General features: G+C 38.1%; 1 protein-coding gene across 1 annotated transcript in view; it reads right to left on the bottom strand.

Moving 5' to 3' along the window:
* The window catches only part of RNF168 (ring finger protein 168), a 41,088-nt gene that overhangs the window by 13,685 nt on the left and 6,435 nt on the right, over positions 1–20,968 (bottom strand). Inside the window, exons 3-5 of the mRNA XM_019448722.2 lie at positions 11,653–11,729; positions 8,867–9,046; positions 6,216–6,337 (exon numbers count right to left, since the gene is read on the bottom strand). Coding sequence (XP_019304267.2) covers positions 6,216–6,337; positions 8,867–9,046; positions 11,653–11,729 — 379 coding nt within the window. The remainder of the gene's footprint in view (positions 1–6,215; positions 6,338–8,866; positions 9,047–11,652; positions 11,730–20,968) is intronic.

Consider the following 20,968-nt stretch of genomic DNA (forward strand, 5'->3'; position numbering starts at 1 on the left):
TTGTCCTCCACCTCAGAGTGTTTCTTATCTCTTGCTTTTAAAAATAGTTTTACCACACATTTGTATCCTTAACATGTATTGCTTAGCGCTGCGTGATTTTGAATGGAATCGTACTACATGCATTCTACAGTTTTTTTCTTCACCCATTTTCCTGACTCATGCCTGTTGTCCTCAGCTAGATTCATTTTGACTGTTGGACAGTATTCAGTTCTACTTTTGGACATCTGGGTGCTTTTGCTTTTTGCTGTTACAAATAGTACTGCTGGGAACGTTTTTGTACATGTCTTCTAGGGTTTCTTTTTTTTTTTAACATTTTTTTTAAAGTTCATTTATTTTGAGAGAGAGAGAGGGAGGGAGGGAGAGAATGAGTGGGGGGAGGGGCAGAGACAGAGGGGAGGGGATCTGAAGCAGGCTCTATGCTGACAGCACAGAGCCCGATGCAGGGCCCAAAGTCATTAATTATGAGATCGTGACCTGAGCAGCAAGTTGGACACTTAACTAACTGAGCCACCCATGTGCCCCTCTTCTGGGGTTCTTCAGTGTTTGTATCCCAGAGTCCTAGAGTATCAACCTTTTACATTCACACTAAACACATAAGTGTTTCTTATCATCTACAACATTTTATATTGCCGGAAACCTTAATTTTTCCAATAGGATGAGTATGAAATGCTACCTCACTGTGACTTTGTGTTTCCTTCTTTTCAAATATATATTAACTTTCAGGGTTTCATTTTCTGTAAAGTCAAAATTTTTTGCCTCTTTTTCTACTGATCTTTTCTTCCTCATAGGTGGGTATTTTTTTAACAGCACACATTTTTTTTTTCAGTTAAATACCTTAAAATATCTTCTTAAAAGACAGAAGATTATCATTTTATTCTCTAAAGGTATTTTGATAAAGGCATTCTTAATCTTATAATCTAATCATGTTTTGCTCTCTACAATATCCTTCCCCAAAGATAATCTCCTTCATTATCTTCTTAAAGTTTTATTGGTTGTCTTTTTAATGGACCTTTAATCCACCTTAATTTTTTAAAAAATTTTTTAACATTTATTTATTTTTGAGAGACAGAGAGAGACAGAGCATGAGCAGGGTAGGGGCAGAGAGAGAGGAGACAGAATCTGAAGCAGGCTGTAGGCTCTGAGCAAGCTGTCAGCACAGAGCCTGATGCAGGGCTCAAACCCACAAACTGTGAGATCATGACCTGAGCCGAAGTCAGATGCTCAACTGACTGAGCCACCCAGGCGCCCTAATCCACCTTAATTTTTATATATGGTATGAGTAGAGGTCCAAGCTCATTTTTTCCTCATATAATCAACTGTCCCTGTGGCACTTATGGAGAAGTTCATCCTTTTCCCACTGATTAAAATGACTACTACTGTATTACCCAAAGTACCCCAAAACTTAGTGGCTTAAAACAACAAACATTATCTCACAGTTTCTGAGGGTCAGGAATCCAAGAGCAGCTCAGCTAGGTGGTTCGAGCTCAGGATCTCTCATTAGGGTCTAGGGAAGATGTTAGTCATCTGAAGTCTTGACTGGGCTTAGAGGATCACCTTCCACGAAGGCTCACTTATGTAAAAGGCTATTCTGGAAGTCCCATTTCGTTATTGGCTGCTGGCAGAAGGCCTTAGTTCCTTACCATGTGGGCCTCTCCACAGGGCTGCTCACAACAGAGCAGCTAAACTTCCCAGAGCAGGTAACCCAAAAAAGAGAAAAGTCACAGTGCCTCTCAGGACTTAATCTCCCAAGTACACAACATTCCTTTGGGTAATTCTATTTGTATACTTAAGTCCAGCCCACATTCAAGGGGAAGGGAATTGGGCTCTGTCTTTTTAAGGGATGAATATCAAAGAATTTGTGGACATATTTTAAAAATACCAAAGCCATCATGAAGGCACTATAAACTGTTATTTCTAAGCGATTACACTGCCTTAATCATTTTATCTATCTTTGTGCAAAAATATCACATATATTTACTTATAAATTAAAAGCACCCAACTCTCCACCACACATTTTATTTCTCTTTGGTGGTATCTGAAAGTTCTTTCTCTTCCATATAAATTTTTTTTTAATGTTTTTATTTATTTTTGAGACAGAGAGAGACACAGCATGAGCCAGGGAGGGGCAGAGAGAGAGGGAGACAACAGAATCCGAAGCAGGCTCCAGGCTCTGAGCTGTCAGCACAGAGCCTGATGTGGGGCTCAAACTCACAGACTGTGAGATCATGACCTGAGCCGAAGTCGGATGCTTAACCGACTGAGCCACCCAGGCGCCCCACTTCCATACAAATTTTTAGAGTCAGATGGTTAACCAACTGAGCCACCCAGGCGCCCCAAACTCTTATTAATTTAAAAAATGTATCTCTGAACTCTTGGATTTTTCAATGTATTTTCTACATTCCATCTCTAATAACAATGGCTTCTTCTTCTTTTTTTAAATCCACAATGGTAATTTGCTTATTTTTTAAATGTTTGTTTATTTTTTGAGAGAGAGAGAGCAAGCATGAGTGGGGGTGGGACAGAGGATCCGAAGCAGGCTCTGTGCAAGCAACAGAGAGCCGGCCGTGGGGCTTGAACTCACAAACCGTGAGATCATGACCTGAGCCAAAGTCGGACACTCAACCAACTGAGCTACCCAAACTCTCCTAATTAACAATGGCTTCTTTTTCAAGCTCTTATCTTTTGTTTCATTTTATCATCTCACTGTGCAGACTGAAATCTCTAACACACACTGAACAGAAGTGGTAAACAGCAGGCCACCCTTGTGTTTTCCCAGTCTTAACAGGATATGATTTCAATTTTCTACCATGAAGTATGATATCTGATATAAATTTTCTAGTAGATATCCTGTAACAGGTTAAGTTTCTTCCTATTCCTACTTCATTAAGAATTATCATTCCCTTTCTCTCTAAAAAATAAACATTAAAAAAATGATCATTCCCATGCTTTTCATATTTAAAGTTAATAGCTTAACATTAATTCATTTTCTTTTTCTTGGTATTAAATATGTTTAATATCTTTAATAATTCTATTACTTCTAAATCTTCCACAAAAGGGCATTGTAGTTCTTCAGTTTATTGCAAATGTACCTTAAAAAAAAAAAAAAAGCCAACCTTAATGTTGAAGCTGTAATACAAATTTTTAATTACTGGCACTATACTACAAAGCAAAGTAAATAACATCTTATTTAAATAAAACAAGGATAATATTTCACTGGGGAATATATCCAACACATTTTTTCTCTATATATCTACATCCAATAGTGGTATTTTATAGGCTAATTTAAAAACATATGCAAATTTTAAAAAGATAAATGAGAGCCATGTTTTTCTCAGGAATACTATTATACACATACCACATAGGTCGTTTTTACAGCAAATACTAGTTTGCCAAACTTCAATGGCAAAACTCTTAAGTCATGAGTTTGGTAGTGTCCACCTAGTTGTTTCTTACTGCCCTGGAGATTCTGTTGGTGGGTAATGTTAAGAAATCATCTTGTTGCTACCATTTCCCTTCTTACAGGTGACTCCACTGTGATAGAATATTCATCTCCTTAAGATGCAAGGCCTAGCAAAAAGCCTCCCACAAACCCACTGGGTGTCACAATGTTCTGTTTGAAAAATTCTGTTGCTTCCAGGTGCTGCCGTATTTGCTCATTTCTTAATCTTTTCACTTTGTTTACATCTTTTTCAACTCTCTTCCAGTCAATCTGCACATAGCCACTGTGACCGGCAATCTGAAGAAGGCTACCACATACTACAGCTGCTGCAAGCTTTCCAACTTTCTGGAACAAAAGTCTTGCACACCTTGGGAATGGGGGTTCCGGGTCGCCATGGTACTGCCAGCGGCCAGCTACGAAGGTGGTCCCTGCCCATCCCCATTAATTCATGTTCTAATGTTAGGCCAGCAATGTATTCCTGGAGTTATCATTTTGAGTATATTTTCAGCCTTTCTTATTTTCTGATATGGCATTTAAAGTTTTCTAAATATTACTTTAGCCACCTCCCAAAAGTTTTGATGTATGTAATACTTTCAGTCCTATTATTTCCACCAAGATTTATTCTTTTTTTCTAAGTAGGCTTCATGCCTTGTGCAGAGCCCAGCACAGGGCTTGAACTCACAACCCTGAGATCAAGACTTGGATGCTTAACCAACCAAGCCACCCAGGCACCTCCCATCAAAATTTATTCTTTAACTAAAACGAGTTACTTAGCAGTTTTTCTTAATTTTCACACTTGCGTAGCCTTTTTGCTAATCATTTGACATCTGAGATGAAATCCATATAACATAAAATTAACCATTTTTTTCCTTTAAAAAAATGTTTTTTAGTGTTCATTTATTTTTGGTGAGAGAGAGGGAGAGAGGGAGGGATCAGGGGAGGGGCAGAGAGAGAGGGAGACACAGAATCTGAAGCAGGCTCCAGGCTCCAAACTGTCAGCACAGAGCCCGATGTGGGGCTCTAACCCACAAACTGCGAGATCATGACCCGAGTCAAAGTCAGACACTTAACCGACTGAGCCACCCAGGTGCCCCTAAAATTAATCATTTTGAAGTATACAATTCAGTGGCGTTTTAGTATGTTCACAAAGTTGTACAACCATCACCTCTATTTAGTTCCAAAACATTTTCATCATCTCCAAAGGAAATCATATATATGTTAAGCAGTAACTCCCCATTCCCAGCTTTCCCCAGGCCCTGGCAACTTTTAACCTGTGGTCTCTACAGATTTACCTACTCTAGCTATTTCATATAAAGTCATATAACAGGCGGCCCTTTTTGTCTGGCTTCTTTCATGTAGCATGTTTCTGAGGTTTATTCATGTCACAGCATGTATCAGTAGGTCACTCCTTTTTAGGGCTGAATAATATTCCACTGCATGGATTACACCACATTTTGTTTATCCATTCATCCCTCAGTGGACATTTGTGTTGTTTCCATCCTTTGGCTGTTTGAAGTACTAACTCAAACATTTGTGTATAAGTATTTGTTTGAATTCCTGTTTTCAATTCTTTTGAGTACATGGGTAGGAGTGGAACTGCTGGGTCATATGGTAATTCTGTTTAATTTTCTGAGCAACTGCCAAATTGCACCATTTTATATTCCCACCAATAATGTACAAGATTCCAATTTCTCTAATCCTTGCCAACACTTACTATTTTCATTATTTTGGTTTACAGACATCCTAGTGAATGTGAGATGGTATCTCACTGTGGTTTGATTTGCATGACTTACGATCTTGGGCATCTTTTCAAATGCTTATTGGCCATATGCACATCACTGCAGTAATGTCCATTCATGTCCTTTGCTCATTTTGAAACGGGAATGTTTGTCTTTTGTTAAGTTATATTAAGAATTCTTTACATATTCTAGGGGTGCCTGGGTGGCTCAGTGGGTTAAGCGTCTGACTTCGGCTCGGTTTATGATCTCACAGTTCGTGAGTTCGAGCCCTATGTCGGGCTCTGTGCTGACAGTTCAGAGCCTGGAGCCTGCTTCAGATTCTATGTCTCCCTCTCTCTCTGCCCCTCCCCTGCTCGCTCTCTGTCTGTCTGTCTCTCTGTCTCAAAAATAAATACTAAAAACAAACAAACAAAAGACTTGCATGCTCTACTAACTGAGCCAGCCAGGTGTCCCTATTTTTAAAGTCTAGATTGCGGTTCTTTAACTCTTCCAATTGTTAATTACTATAGGAAAGCTTATATCCTCATAAAATCATCAACTCTACCTGCTGCTGGAGGGGCACTGTGAGGAGACTAAATCACTCTACTACTGACTACCTGACTCATGCTTTTTGTATAATAGGGAAGAAATATAATGCATAGACTGGGGAAAAGAGGGCAGGGGAATGACCTAGATGCCAAGTTACAACCTCCTTCAGTAAGGATGACCTTATATAAGACCAGCTTTTTCTTATCTGAATCTAGACCAGGAGAAAAGGGAATCCAACTGGTTAATTTTGAGAAAATGGGAACATGAAAATCCTGAAGAATCAAGATAAAAAAGACTTTGTACCTCTCTTCATGCTAGCCAGGTGTCTAAGCTATGTGAGTAGCAGCCTTATTTTCACTTTACATCAATCTCAGACCATCTCAGACCATCTGGAGAGTTTTCACAGATTTCATGGACTGAATATTATTTATCAGTGGACTATATGAACAAAAACACCAGCATACAGTAAGTGATCAATAAATAGTTGATAAATAGTCATGTTCACTTACTTCTGAATATCTCCAGTGTTTGTTTGTTTGTTCTTACTTTTCTTTTGAGACTTGGTTGTGACTGTATCAGATTTTCTGGAATTCAAGGGAGAAGCCAAGACACTTCCGTCACAGAAATTGTTCTTCAACAAGAGAAAAAGCATAACAGACATTATTTTTAAAATTATAATAAAATAAGCTATTATTTTGACTACTTCAGACTCCACAACAAAATTTTTCAGGAATTACGCACACATTTAAATTCTACATATCCTTCGAATAATAGTGACCATGCAAAAATTAGTATAAATAAGATTCAATCCATCCAAATTGGTCTACATTAATTGCATTTTTACTCTACATTAAAAGCACAAAGGGCATGATATTACTAATATCCATTTTTCTAATGAATGGCTTCATATAATTATAGCTACCTTAATCTATAGGGGAAAATTGTGGCTATGCCTGGAATATAAGCTAATTTTATGTAAAGATAGTTTCATTGGGGATTTAAGAACATACCAATATCATAAATATTTACTTGCTGTTACCAGTCTCATAATATTCTTACTACACTACTGGAAAAATTAATATAATTGGTGGTGGTAGACATTTGGTTTTGGACCACAAACTTTTCCAAGTAAACCCAAGAATTTTTAAATTTTTTTAATGTTATTTTTGAGACAGACAGGGCGTGAGCAGGGGAAGGATACAGAGGGAGACACAGAATCTGAAGCAGGTTCCAGGCTCTGAGCTATCACACAGAGCCTGATGTGGGGCTTGAACCCCCAAACCATGAGATCATGACCTGAGCCAAAGTCAGATTCTTTTTTTTTTTTTTTTTTTACATTTTATTTATTTTTTTGATAGACAGAGAGAGAGAGAGAGAGAGCGCACAAGTAGGGGAGGGGCAGAGAGAGACAGAGACACAGAATCTGAAGCAGGCTCTGAGCTGTCAGCACAGAGCCCGACGTGGGGCTCAAACTCACAAACTGTGAGATCATGACCTGAGCCGAAGTCGGACGCTTAACAGAATAAGCCACCCAGGTGCCCCCAAAGTCAGATTCTTAACCGACAGAGCCACTCAGGCACCCCAAGAATTCTTCTAAAATATCAACAGTTCTACTCTTACAATCCCTGTTAAAAACAAGAGGGATCAGAACAAGATTCTTAAAAGACAGGTAAAGATAACCCCAGATTCTCCTCTTTGATGTATTTTCTTACTGATCTCATTTGTTATTCTCCTGGTCAATGTCTTTTATTTAATTTCCTAATTATGTACGTTTTTAAAACTATTCTACTATAATTTTAAAAGAAAAAATATATTAAAAAGAGTATATAATCTAAAACTTGGATACACTAATAATAGGGCACCTGGGTGGCTCAGTCCAGTAAGTATCTGACTTCGGCTGAGTTTGAGCCCTGCATCAGGCTTTCTGCTGTCACAGCAGAGCCTGCTTCAGATCCTCTGTCCCCCACCCTCTGCCCCTCCTCCACTCACGCTCTCTCTCTCAAAAATTAATAAACATTTTAAAAAATAAAATAAAATAAAACTTGGGTACACTATTATGAACAGTGGGCCTCTCAAAAAAAAAATCGCAGTTCTGGATATACTTCTTTTTGGTAATTATATTTTAGGATATTTGTTGTTTGAAAACAGAGGAATTGTTTTTAGAGGCTCTCAAACCCAAAGGCACATCCGACTTCCCTAGATACCTCTGGGAATGGTACTCCCTAAATCCTATCCCCAGAGATTCTGATTCAGTAGATTTAGAAACGGTATGGGAATTTGTATTTTAAAAGAACCCCAAATGAATTCTGCCATGTTCTTTCAAATCACTAGATCTCACTGTACCCTCAGGTCTTACCGTATGGTTTTATCATCTTTTCTTCTATTCATTTTTCCTAAGGCAATAATTTAACTACAGCAAGGTAATAAAATTCATGTCTACTGTAGTATTTAAAGCTTTAATGTGCTTCACTCCCAAAAAGTGATTTACATCCATAGAATGGAATATTATGCCACTCTTAAAAAAAAAATTACATAAGACTGTGTAGTTACACTGGGGCGCCTGGGTGCCCCAGTGTCAGTTGGTTAAGTGTCTGACTTCAGCTCAGGTCATGATCTCACAGTTCATGAGTTTGAGCCCCACATCGGGCTCTGTGCTGACAGCTCAGAGCCTGGAGCCTGCCTCAGATTCTGTTTCCCTCTCTCTTTGCCCCTCCCTCACTTGCACTCTGTGTGTCTCTTTCTCAAAAATAAACATTAAAAAAATTAAAAATAAAAAGACTGTGTAGTTACATAAAATCTCTAAGACATATCAAGTGAAAAAAGGCAAAAAGAACAGTGTGCTTGATACATCCTTTTTAGGTGAATAAGAAAAAATAATAAACTGTTAATAGTGCTAACCTCTGGAGAAAGAGACTGATGGAACAGGAATGGGAATATAGATGTGGAAGGGGAGGGAGGAAGCTTTCCTATATATTCTGAATTTACTAACATACCAAGAAGAATACTTCAATCAGAGCAAATATATAACAACATGCAAAAAAACAAAAACAAAAACGTGTTTTGCTTTTACGTAGAGCAAATGTCAGAAAAACTTCCTCAGATCTTTGAAAACCACGCAAAGCAACAGGAACGTACTTCAAAGTACTCTCCTAAAACTTACAATATTAATGCTTAGCTTTCTTGCTAGTTCTTCATCACTTTTCAGTTGTTCTTCCATCTCTCTTCGCCTCTTTTCTGCCTGTTGTTTTTCCTCCTCTTCTTCCTCTGCTAATAATCTCTGTATGTATGCTTCGCTGGCTTTGTTTTCTTCTTCCTCACTGGCTCGTCGCTCTGCTTCCACCTTAAAAAAATAATAAAGAACACTTCTCTGAACTTTTGATTATACTTGCAATATTTCTCTTTTCTTAAAAGCAATTCTTTTTCTTTTCTTTTCTAGAGAGAGAGAGTACGAGCTGGGGAGAGGGGCAGAGAGAGGGAGAGAATCTTGAGCAAGCTCCAGTCTCAGAGCATGGCAAAAGACAAGAACAGACATTTCACCCCCCAAAAATTATAAAAATGTCCCTTAATTATATGAAAAGATAATCTTTCTCATAATAAGAGAAATAACAATTAAATCTACACTGAAATAGGACTTCCAGCTTCCAGTAATGATAGAGCAAAACACTGGTAGAAGATATCTTCCAACAAAAACCGACTTTAAAACCTGGACATTATACTGGGGCACCTGGGTTGCTCAGCTGGTTAAGCGTCAACTCAGCTCAGGTCATGATCTCACAGTTTGTGGGCTCAAGCCCTGGGTTGGGTTCTGTGCTGAAAGCTCAGAGCCTGGAGCCTGCTTTGGATTCTGTGTCTCCCCTCTCTGGCCCTTCCCCACTTGTGCTTTGTCTCCCTTCCTCTCTCAAAAATAAATAAACATTAAAAACAAAAAACAAAAAACCTGGGCATGATAAGCAATTACCGAAGGAACTGGAGAGTGAACATAATCAGACAAACTGCTCCTCCTGGCTTCAAGCCTAGAGCTAACATAATCTGACACTGGTGGAAACTGACCCCACACTTAGAGTCACTTGATATTCTAAAAGGTTCAGAGAGAATTTACTGGGGAAAAGATGCTCGTTACAATACATGGGGGTAGAATATACAATATTTGTATGAGTAAAAAATGAATCTCAACTCCACCTCATGTCATACTCAAAAACTAATGGAATTGATTATATATCAAAACATAAGAACTAAAACAAATTCCAGAAGAAATTTTTGTGACCTTGGGTTAAGCAAAGTTATCAAGCTATACACCTAAAATAAATAAATTTTCCTATACTGAAATTTACCATAGATAAATTCTACCTTTTTTTTTTTTTTAATTTTTTTTTTCAACGTTTTTTATTTATTTTTGGGACAGAGAGAGACAGAGCATGAACGGGGGAGGGGCAGAGAGAGAGGGAGACACAGAATCGGAAACAGGCTCCAGGCTCCGAGCCATCAGCCCAGAGCCTGACGCGGGGCTCGAACTCACGGACCGCGAGATCGTGACCTGGCTGAAGTCGGATGCTTAACCGACTGCGCCACCCAGGCGGCCCTCTACCTTTTTTTTAAAGAACACTATGCCAATACCATTCTCATACATCAGATTAGCAAAAATTCAAAAGCCTGAAGTACTCTATTTTTCTTTCAAATTTTTTAACATTTATTTATTTTTGAGAGAGAGAGAGCCCACACGAGAGCAGGGGAGGGGCAGAAAGAGAAAGGGAGACACAGAATCTGAAGCAGGCTACAGGCTCTGAGCTCTCAGCACAGAGCCCAATGTGGGTCTCAAACTCATGAACTGTGAGATCATGACCTGAGCCAAAGAAAGCTTGACAGTACTCTGTTGACAAGTGTGTTTCTAAACAGGTGCTCTCATTGGGAATACAAAATGTACCCCAATCAAAGAGAATTTGACAGTTCTAACAAATCTATATATCATTTACCTTTTAACCTGGCAATCTCATATCTAGAAATTTGCCCTGAAGATATACTTCTAATAATATTAAAATATACATGCACAGTATTGCAGTACTATATGTAATTAGAAAATATATAGTATGCAATATTTAATAAATGAGCAGTTATATATATGTTTACTCTTATAAAAGATACCAAAGGAAGGATAAACTACCCAGTGATAAAATTAGTTATCTACAACGTGGGTGGACACAGGGTGGATAAGATACAGGAGGGAGTTATTCTGAGAGTAACTTTTATGTAATTTTTATGTTTGGGTGCATGTTAATATTCTACACATTCAGGGGCACCTGCGTGGCTCAGTCAGTTAAGTATCTGACTTCGGTTCAGGTCAGGATCTTGCAGTTCATGGGTTCAAGCCCCGTGTCAGGCTCTATGCTGACAGCTCAGAGCCTGGAGCCTGCTTCAGATTCTGTGTCTCCCTCTTTCTCTGCCCCCTCCTGCTCATGCGCACGTGCTCTCTTTCACAAAAATAAATATTAAAAAAAAATTTTTTTTAAGATAAGGAAGGGAAAATGAAAAAAAAAATCACTATCACATAAGAGTACCAATTATATATAAATAAATTAAAGCTACTTTCTACCTATTTTAAACATGTAAAAAATAAAGCTTTTAAAGTACACTAAAATTAATTTTATTACAATATATATTATTTACATAGGCACATAAAACTGTATGTAAAATCTAAACTTGAAAACACAGCAGAGAATTTTTCCAAAAAAGAATAACCATTTAGGGCAGGCACCTGGGTGGCTCAGTTGGTTAAATGCCCGACTCTTGGTTTGGGCTCAGGTCATGATCTCATGGTTTGTTAAGATCGAGCCACATGTTGGGCTCCACGCTGACAGCCTAGAGCCTGCGTGGGATATTCTCTCTCTCTGCTCCTCCCTCTCTCTCAAAGTAAATAAATAAACTTAAAAAAGGTAACTATTTAGCACCTACCTTGCTTATCTCCTCTTCATATTCTCTTCTCAATTCCCCAGGTTTACTTAATAAGCGAACTGGCTGATAGTCATCAACTGTTAGAGATCAAGGAAGAAAACAATATTATAGGCAACAAAGAATTTTATGGCTAGCTTTGGTCTTTCACTGAACCTATATTAACCTGAAAATGTGATATTAAATGTACAATTATTAACAGTTATAGCAGTATCTTCTCTACAGAATTCCATTTTAAAAGAAAAGTCCATAGATTTTCTGGTTCAAAATGGCACATAAGTACATATACTTAACTCCTGTGCTAGAATCTGTTAAAATAACAGTGAAAGCAGTTTTAAAAAGTAATCCTACAACATCAAAGAGATTAGGGGAAGGGTCCATCAGTAAAAAAGAAACTTTAATAAATTTCTACAAAATGAGAGGCCGATATAAAAGAGGTGACTTATATAGCAGAATGAAGAAAAATGCAACCCTTGGAAGTGCGAGACCTGCCCCATATACCTGAAAGGCAGCTCAGGCTCAAAACCACAATGCATAATAGAGACCAGAATGAATGAGTGTAGGACAGGAAATTCAAAGTTTATAATCTGTTAAATCAGAATACTTGGTTGGTAGGCATTTCTTCCTAGATATTAAGTGTACATATCACACACAAAAGTTATTTTTTAAAGAAACTAAATTGTCTGGACAGAGCCAGTGCAGCTAATATGAGAGGTGATGACCCAGAGCAAAGCCCTCTAAAATTTGGCACTCAGGGACAGCAAAGCATAATGGCCAGGTTTAACCTCAAACATTATCTGCCAGTCACCAATGCCAATGTATGCACAAGGAGTTTTATTCTAGGGCCTCATTTTTAAATATGAAAGCAAAACCAAGAATCATCAGACATTTCAAACAAATCTACAGGACTACAGAAACACTAAGATGCAAAGAAGGAAAAAATAATCTTGAGTTGAATCCAGAAAAAGAGAACACAACTGCTTATTTACAGGGGCAGCTGTTACTCAACTCCAGCTGACTATTGCCACCAGGAAACTTAGGTCTGTCTTTGTTATATTTTCTGATTTTTTCAAGACAATCCAAAAATCTATATGTTAGTGTAAAATCTCTAAATTTTAAATGTTGGCACTGAATGGGTAACAGAAAGCATGTCTGTAGCCTTTACATGGCTTGCAGGCCAGTTGTTTGCAAATTCTGCAACAGAGGAACTAAAAACAGTAATGCAACTCCATTACCAGTAGCAAAGAAGTATTCTAAATTCTTATTTTAGCTGCTGATGAGGATTCATCTGAGACAATACAGTGGGAAATACAGGAGAGAGAAGTGTAAGGCTCCTGAAAAATTGGTAGGGGTTATAAACAAAGCGCAAGAAGCCAGGAGGGACAGCACTTTAATTATAGCATTTCTAATAAAGGAGGACACGGTATGTGTAGAGAGGTAGTGTAATATCAGATGTGACAGCTTAGGTGGTGGGCACACTTTTTCTGTAAAGGGCAAGATAATAAATATTTTATGCTTTGTGGGCAATGCAGCCTTTGTTGCAGTAATTCAACTCTTGCCACTGCAAGCGCAAAAGGAATCATTGACATAGATGAGTACAGTGCCTCTGTTCTAAAAACACTTCATTTACAAAAAGAGATGTGGGCCAAATTTGGCCTGTGGATGACAAAGTCCTCAGAAATTACGTGTGTGTGTGCGCGCGCACATAAGCGCACATGTGCAGTGGTGTGGTGAACACTAAACAATTGTAGGCAACTGGAAAAGGAAAACTGTTTCCTTTTATCATTAAAGGAGTTCACTTAACAAAGAATAAAAATAGCCAGAATATTATGAAAATTAAAAGACAACCCATAGAATGGAGGAAAATATTTGCAAATCATAGATCTGATAAGACATTAATATCGAGAATATACAAAGAACTCCAACAACTGAACAACACAAAACAAGCTCAGTTAAAAACATGGGCAAAGGACTTCAACAGATTTTTTTTTTCCAAAAAATATGCAAATGGCCAACAAGCACATTAAAAGATGCTCAATATCACTAGTCATTAGGGAAATGCAAATCAAAACCACAAAGAGATACCACTTCATACCCATTAGGGTGGCTATTATAAAACAAAATAGTAAGTGTTGACAAGCAGATGGGGAAACTGAAATCCTGGTGCACTGCTGGTGAAAATGTAAAATGGTACAGCCCCTATGGAAAACAATATGGTGGTTGCTCAAAAGAATTAAACAGAATTACCATAGGACCTAGGAATTCCTTTCTGGGTACACAGTCAAAAGAGTTGAAAGCAGGAACTCAGATACTTGTACACCAATGTTCACGGCAGCATTATTCACAACAGCCAAAAGTGGAAGTAATCCAAGCATTTATCAACAGATAAATGGATAAATAAAATGTGGTAAATACATACAGTGGAATATGATTGTCATAAAATGGAAGCCAATTCTGATACATGCTATAACAAGGATGAACCATGAAGATACTATGCTAAGCGAAATAAGTCAGACATAATAGGACAAACACCCACTATAATGTTACTTACACAAGATACCTGGAGTACTCAAATCTGACATAAGTAGAATGGTGGATGCCAGGGGTTAGAGGAAGGGGGAATTGGGGAATTATTGTTTAATGGGTACAGTTTCAATTGGAGAAGATGAAAAAGTTCTAGAGACGGATGGTGGTGATGGTTGCACACCAATGTGACTGTACTCAATGCTGAACTGTACACTTAAAAATAATTAAAACGGTAAATTTTCTGTTATCTGTATTTTACCACCCCCCCAAAAAAAAAAAACCCAATAACAAGAAGAAGCAAAACTTCTGTTAAAAAGAAAACCACGGAATGATGGCTTGTTTCCTTCCACTTAGAGAGTCGCATGCTCTTTGTGGTCATTTTGTAGAATAAAGACCATCTTGGATAATCACCCATTGTTAATCTTGTGTGGCAACACTGGATTTTTACTTAAAGATTTAAAATGGCTTTTCAGGGAGCACCTGGATGGCTCAGTCGGTAGAGTATGCAACTCGACTTTGGCTCAGGTCATAATCCCAGGGTGGTGGGATCAAGACCCATGTGGGGCTCTGCGCTGAGTGTGGAGCCTGCTTGAGATTCTCTTTCTCTCTCCCTCTTGCCCCTCTTCCCTGCTTGTGTGCTCTCTCTCTCCTCTAAAATAAAATAATAAATAAATAATAAATAAATAAATAATAGTAAAATGGCTTTAGAATAAACACGAAAAAAGAAAAGAAAAAAGAAAAACACAGAGGAGCCATAATGGGGCCACTAAAGGTCCCACATCAGTAAATCAAGATTTAATATCTAACCTAACTTCAACTTCAACCCCCTCAAACGTAACCTTTAACTACCCAAACTGTAATTTCCTGTAAGCAGTATCCTGAGAGAGCCCTTCCTTCTTAGGAGGACAACTGTGCCTAAACACTACAGTCCTTGCTAATAAATTATGGTGTTCTTTAAAATTTTTTTAATGTTTATTTTTTATTGAGAGAGAGAGTGCACATGCGTGAGAACGCGCAGGGGAGGGCAGAGAGAGAGAGGGAGAACAGAATCTGAAGCAGGCTCCAGGCTCTGAGCTGTCAGCATAGAGCCCAATACAGGGCTTGAACTCATAGACGGTGAAATCATGACCTAAGCAGATTTCAGACGCTTAACCGACTGAGCCACCCAGGCACCCCTGGTTTTTTTGTTTGTTTGTTTAATGCCTCTTCTCTGCCTTTCCTTTCCTGTAGCTCAGTGGAGCTCTCCACTGTTGGTTAGATGAGATGCTTCCTGATTCATGAATCATTTAATAAAGTCAATTAGATCTTCAAATTTACTTGGTTTAATTTTTTTAAATGCTTCTGTATGATGACAAACATCACAAAATTAAAAACAAACCACAAACTGGGAGAAGTTATTTGCAAATACACAAATCAATAGAGATTTAATGTCCAGAATATAACAAGAACTTTTACAGATTAAGAAAAACACACTACATTAATGGGCAAAGAAACATACAATTTACAAAAGATGCTTAACTACAGTAAGCAGAGAGAACTGTAATTTAAAAAACAAAACAAAACAGAGGCTAGAATATCCAAACATGAAAAATAATTATAAAGTTGGAGAATTATCACTACGTGACTTCAAGACTTTCTATATAGCCACAGTAATCAACAGTGTGAGATTCTTTTTCTTATAAAGTCTTTTCTAAAACTTTTTTAATGTTTATTTATTTTTGAGAGAGAGAAAGCAAGAGGGAGAGAGATAGAGAGGGAGAGGGGCAGAGAGAGAGGGAGACACAGGATCCGAAGCAGGCTCTGCGCTGACAGCAGAGTCCAATCCAGGGCTTGAACTCACGAATCGTGAGATCATGACCTGGTGCTGAAGTTGGACCCTTAACCGACTGAGGACCCAGGTGCCCCTCAACAGTGTAATTTTAACATTAAAATCAACAAATCAACCAAACAGGCTTGTAAGAAAAGTCTTTTCAACAAAGGTACAGGAGAAAGTGAAATCCACACAGGAAAAAATTAACCTCAACCCCTATCACAACATTTAGAATATTCACAACATTTAGAATGGTCCATAGACATAAACAGAAAAGCTAAAACTATAAAGCTTTTATTTATTTATTTATTTATTTATTTACGTTTATTTATTTTTCAGAGACAGAGAGAAACAGAGCAGGAGCGGTGGAGGGGCAGAGAGAGGGAGATACAGAATCCAAAGTAGGCTCTAGGCTCTGAGCTGTCAGCACAGAGTCCTATGTGGGGTTTGAAGCCACGAACTGTGAGATCCCGACCTGAGCCAAAGCTGGACACTTAACCAACTGAGCCACCCAGGTGTCCCTAAAACTATAAAGCTTTTAGAAAAAACATAGAAATATTTTTATATTACTACAGAAGATAAAGTTTTTCAGAACACAGAAAGTAATAATCATAAAAGGAAAAGTTTATTAACTAGACATCATAAAAATTAAAAATTTTAGCTCAACAGGGCACCTAGCTGGTTGATTCAGTGGAGTATGCAACTCTTGATCTCAAAGCTGTGAGTGGAGCCCCACATTAGGTGTAGAGTTTACCTTAAAAACTAGATAAATAAAATCTTTTAAAAATTTTTTTCAGCTCATCAAGAAGACACCATTAAGAAAATGAATAAGCAAGACACAGCCTGTAAGAAAATATTCACAAAACAACTTGCAAAGTACTGGTATCCAAAATATATAAAGAACTCTTACAACTTAATAATACAAAGATAAACCTGAGGCAAAAAATTCAGACAGACACTTAATAATGGAAGATATATAAATCATCAATAAACAATGAAGATTCAACATCATTAGTCACCAGGAAAATGCTAATTAAAACTACAATGAGATACGACTACAAATCTATCAGTACGGTTAGATAGGTAACACCAAATATTGATGAGCATGTTGTAAATGAACTAAACATATCACCTCCTAAATTCTATGTTGAAACTTTAATCCAACTGGATAGTATTTGGAGGTAGAAACTTTGGGAAGTAATTAGGTCAGAAGGGTAGACCCCTCCTGACTGGGATTAGTGCCCTTACAGGAGGCTAATAAGCTTAGCTAGCTTTCCACCAGGTAAAGCCATAACCAGGAAGAGGGCTCCCACAAAGAACTGACTCAGACAGTAACTTGATCTTAGACTTCCTAGCTTCCAGAACTGTAAAAAAATAGATTTCTGTTTAAGCCACCTCGTCTATATACTTCGTTATAGCAGCCCAAACTAAGACAGATGTGCAGAAACCAGAATTTGCAAACATTGTTGCTGGTATTAGACAATAATACAACCATTCTGGAAAATGATAGTTTTTTATATAACTAAGCATATACCTACTCTAAACAATTCTACTCGTATTTACCCAAGAAAAAAATGAAAACATATGACCACAAAAAAAAAAAAACCAACTATTATAAGAATCTTCACAGCAACTTTTTTTTTTAAATTTTAAAAAATATTTATTCATTTTTGGAAGACAGAGAGAGACACAGCACAAGCAAGGGTGGGCGGAGAGAGAGGCAGACACAGAATCCAAAGCAGGTTCTAGGCTCCAAGCTATCAGCACAGAGCCTGACATGGGGCTCCAACTCATGAACTGCAAGATCATGACCTGAGCCGATGTCGGACGTTCAACTGACTGAGCCAAGCAGGCGCCCCCTTTTTTTTCTTTTTAATTTTTTTTAATAACAGCAACTTTATTCATAAGAGCCAAAACCTGGAAATAGCTGGGACACCATAAACTGGAGAACCACCAACAAAGTATAATACAGTCAAATGGTAGAATGATATTTAAAAATAAAAAGAAATTGGGGTGCCTGGGTGGCTCAGCTGGTTAAACGTCTGACTTTAGCTCAGGTTGTGATCTCATAGCTCGTGAGTTCGAGCCCCACATCAGACTCTGTGCTGGCAGCTCAGAGCCTGGAGCCTGCTTTGGATTCTGTGTCTCCCTCTCTCTTTGCCCCAGTCCTGCTCACACACTGTCTCTGTCTCTCTCAAAAATAAGCAAACATTAAAAAAAAAATTTTTTTAAATAAAAAGAAATAAATTACTAGTACCCACAACAAAGATGAATCTCAAACATTGTTATACTAAGTAAAAGAATCTTACACTAAAGAATATACATGGCATGATTACTACTGTGGGTTGAATTGTATCCCCCAAAAAGATACATTGAAATTCTAATCCCTGTACTCAGAATGGGACCTTATTGGGAAATACTTGTAAACATAATTGAGTTCATACTGGAGTAGGGTGGGCCCTTAATAAAGGAGAGGGACACAGAGAAGAGACAGCAATGTGAAGACAGACACAGGAGGAGAATGCCATATGGCTATGGAGGCAGAGATTGGAGTTGTGCAGCAGTAAGCCAAGGAATACCATGGACTGTCAACAACACCCAGAAACTAAAAGAAAGGCATGTAACAGATTCCCCTCTAGAGCCTTCAAGAGAACACGTTCCTGTTGACATCTTGATTTTGGGCCTTTTAGCCTCCAGAACTGTGGGAAAATAAATTTCTGTTAAGCCACCCAGTTTGTGGTACTTTGTTATGTCAACTCTTGTACATTAACAGAATTCCATTTATATGAAGTTCTGGAAAAGGCAAAACTCATCTATGGTGGGGAAAAATAAAAACACTGGTTGACTTGAGGGTAGGGGAAAGATTAACTGGAAAGGACATGACAGTACTTTCAAGGGTAATGGTAATATTCTGTATTTTTATAAGAGTTCATGTTACAAAAGGTTATACCTATGTGAACACTCAATGAAGGCACGATTAAGATTTGCACATTACAAGGGCACCTGGGTGGCTCAGTCGGTTAAGGATCCCGCTCTTGGTTTCAGCTCAGGTCATGATCTCACGGTTCATGAGTTTGAGCCCTACATCAGGCTCTGTGCTGACAGTGCAGAGCCTGCTTGGGATTCTCTCTTTCCCTCTCTCTCTCTCTCTCTCTCTCTCTCTGCCTCTCCCCTGCTCTCTCTCTCTCAAAATAAATAAATGAACTTTAAAAAAAAAAAAAGACTTGCATATTATATGTAAATTAATATTAAAAGAAAAGTTATAAGCTAACATTGATATTCAAAATATGTATGCTTACATATTTAAGAGAAAGTGAACTAAATGAAAAAAATAAAAAAGACTGACATGAATAGATGAAAGAGCTGTGACACAGTAAAATATTCTCATATCTGGTTACAGGTACATGAAAGTTCACTATAAAATGCTTTCAACTTTTCTATATGTTTAAAATCTTTCATAATAAAATGCTGAAAATAGTAAGTATACTACCAAAATTTCTTTGAGAAAAAATAAAAGGAAGAAAGACCAAATGTTGGCAAGAATGTGGTGCAACTACAACTCTCATACACTACTGGCAGGAGTATAAATTGGTAAAAGCCACTTTGGAAAACTGGCAATATCTCCTAAGGCTTACCCTACCTGTAACACCCACCAAGGGGTAGTCTTAGGCTTTACTAAACATTCAGACTCCAAAAATGACCACAGGACCACATTTGGCATCAATCTAACAACATGAGAGCAAGGAAGCCAGATATCCTTTCTCCACAGCAGCAAACATTTCTTATGGCAACAATACAGGCACAGGCTCCCCACAAGGAACATGCTCAGTTACAATGGTCACTATGCTAGAGGAGCACAAAGCACAATATCCCAATCAGTATTTATAATTCCCTCCAACAGGGAAGCAATTTGTCAATTGGGGATAATTTTTCTCAGTAAGCAACGTTGCCTAGTAAACATTAACATTCTTTTTTTTTTTTTTTTTTTAATTTTTTTTTAACGTTTATTTATTTTTGAGACAGAGAGACAGCATGAACAGGGGAGGAGCAGAGAGAGAGGGAGACACAGAATCTGAAACAGGCTCCAGGCTCTGAGCTGTCAGCACAGAGCCCGACGCGGGGCTCGAACCCACGGACCGTGAGATCATGACCTGAGCCGAAGTCGGACGCTTAACCGACCGAGCCACCCAGGCGCCCCAACATTAACATTCTTATCCTCAGGTTTAGGGGAAACAAAACTAGAAATTTAATCAAAGGATGGATTCTCATCTAGCACGGAAAGGATTTATTTTCACTCATACTCTGTGGCTCCCGAATTCCATTCTTTTGCACTCTCCCAAAAATAAATATTAAAAAAATATGTAAGTATAAAAATATTCATGGTAGCACTATTCATAACAGCCTAAAATGCCTAATGTCAATGGACATAAAATTTTTCATTGCTTTTACTATTTAATATCTACACAACATAGTACCATACAGCAAAGAAAATAAAGAAACCCCAATCACATGTACCAATATCACCAATATAATGGTGAGCTAAAGATACAAGATTCCTTTTTGTAAAAAAAATTTTTTTAACATTTATTTATTTTTGAGAGACAGAGAGAGCATGAGCGGGGGACACAGAATTCAAAGCAGGCTCCCGGCTCTGAGCTGTTGGCACAGAGCCCGATGCAGGGCTGTAACTCACGAACACGAGATCATGACCTGAGCCAAAGTCGGATGCTTAACTGACTGAGCCACCCAGGCACCCCACAAGATACCATTTTTTAAAAGGTTCAGAAATAGGTAAAAGCAATCTACGGTGTTACACATCACAATAGTATTTACAGCAATGGTGAGCGAACAGAGACTGCAAGGGGGCCACAAGGAGGACTTAGGAGTTTTGGGAAAGTTCTAGGTCTTGACCGGAATGCTGGTTACATACACATTTTCACTTTGAAAATTCACTGAACTGCAAATTTATGATTTATATACTTT

This window comes from Panthera pardus, unplaced genomic scaffold (assembly GCF_024362965.1).
Source record: "Panthera pardus isolate Hobbes unplaced genomic scaffold, ASM2436296v1 HiC_scaffold_16, whole genome shotgun sequence".
Taxonomy (NCBI): Eukaryota; Metazoa; Chordata; class Mammalia; order Carnivora; family Felidae; genus Panthera; species Panthera pardus.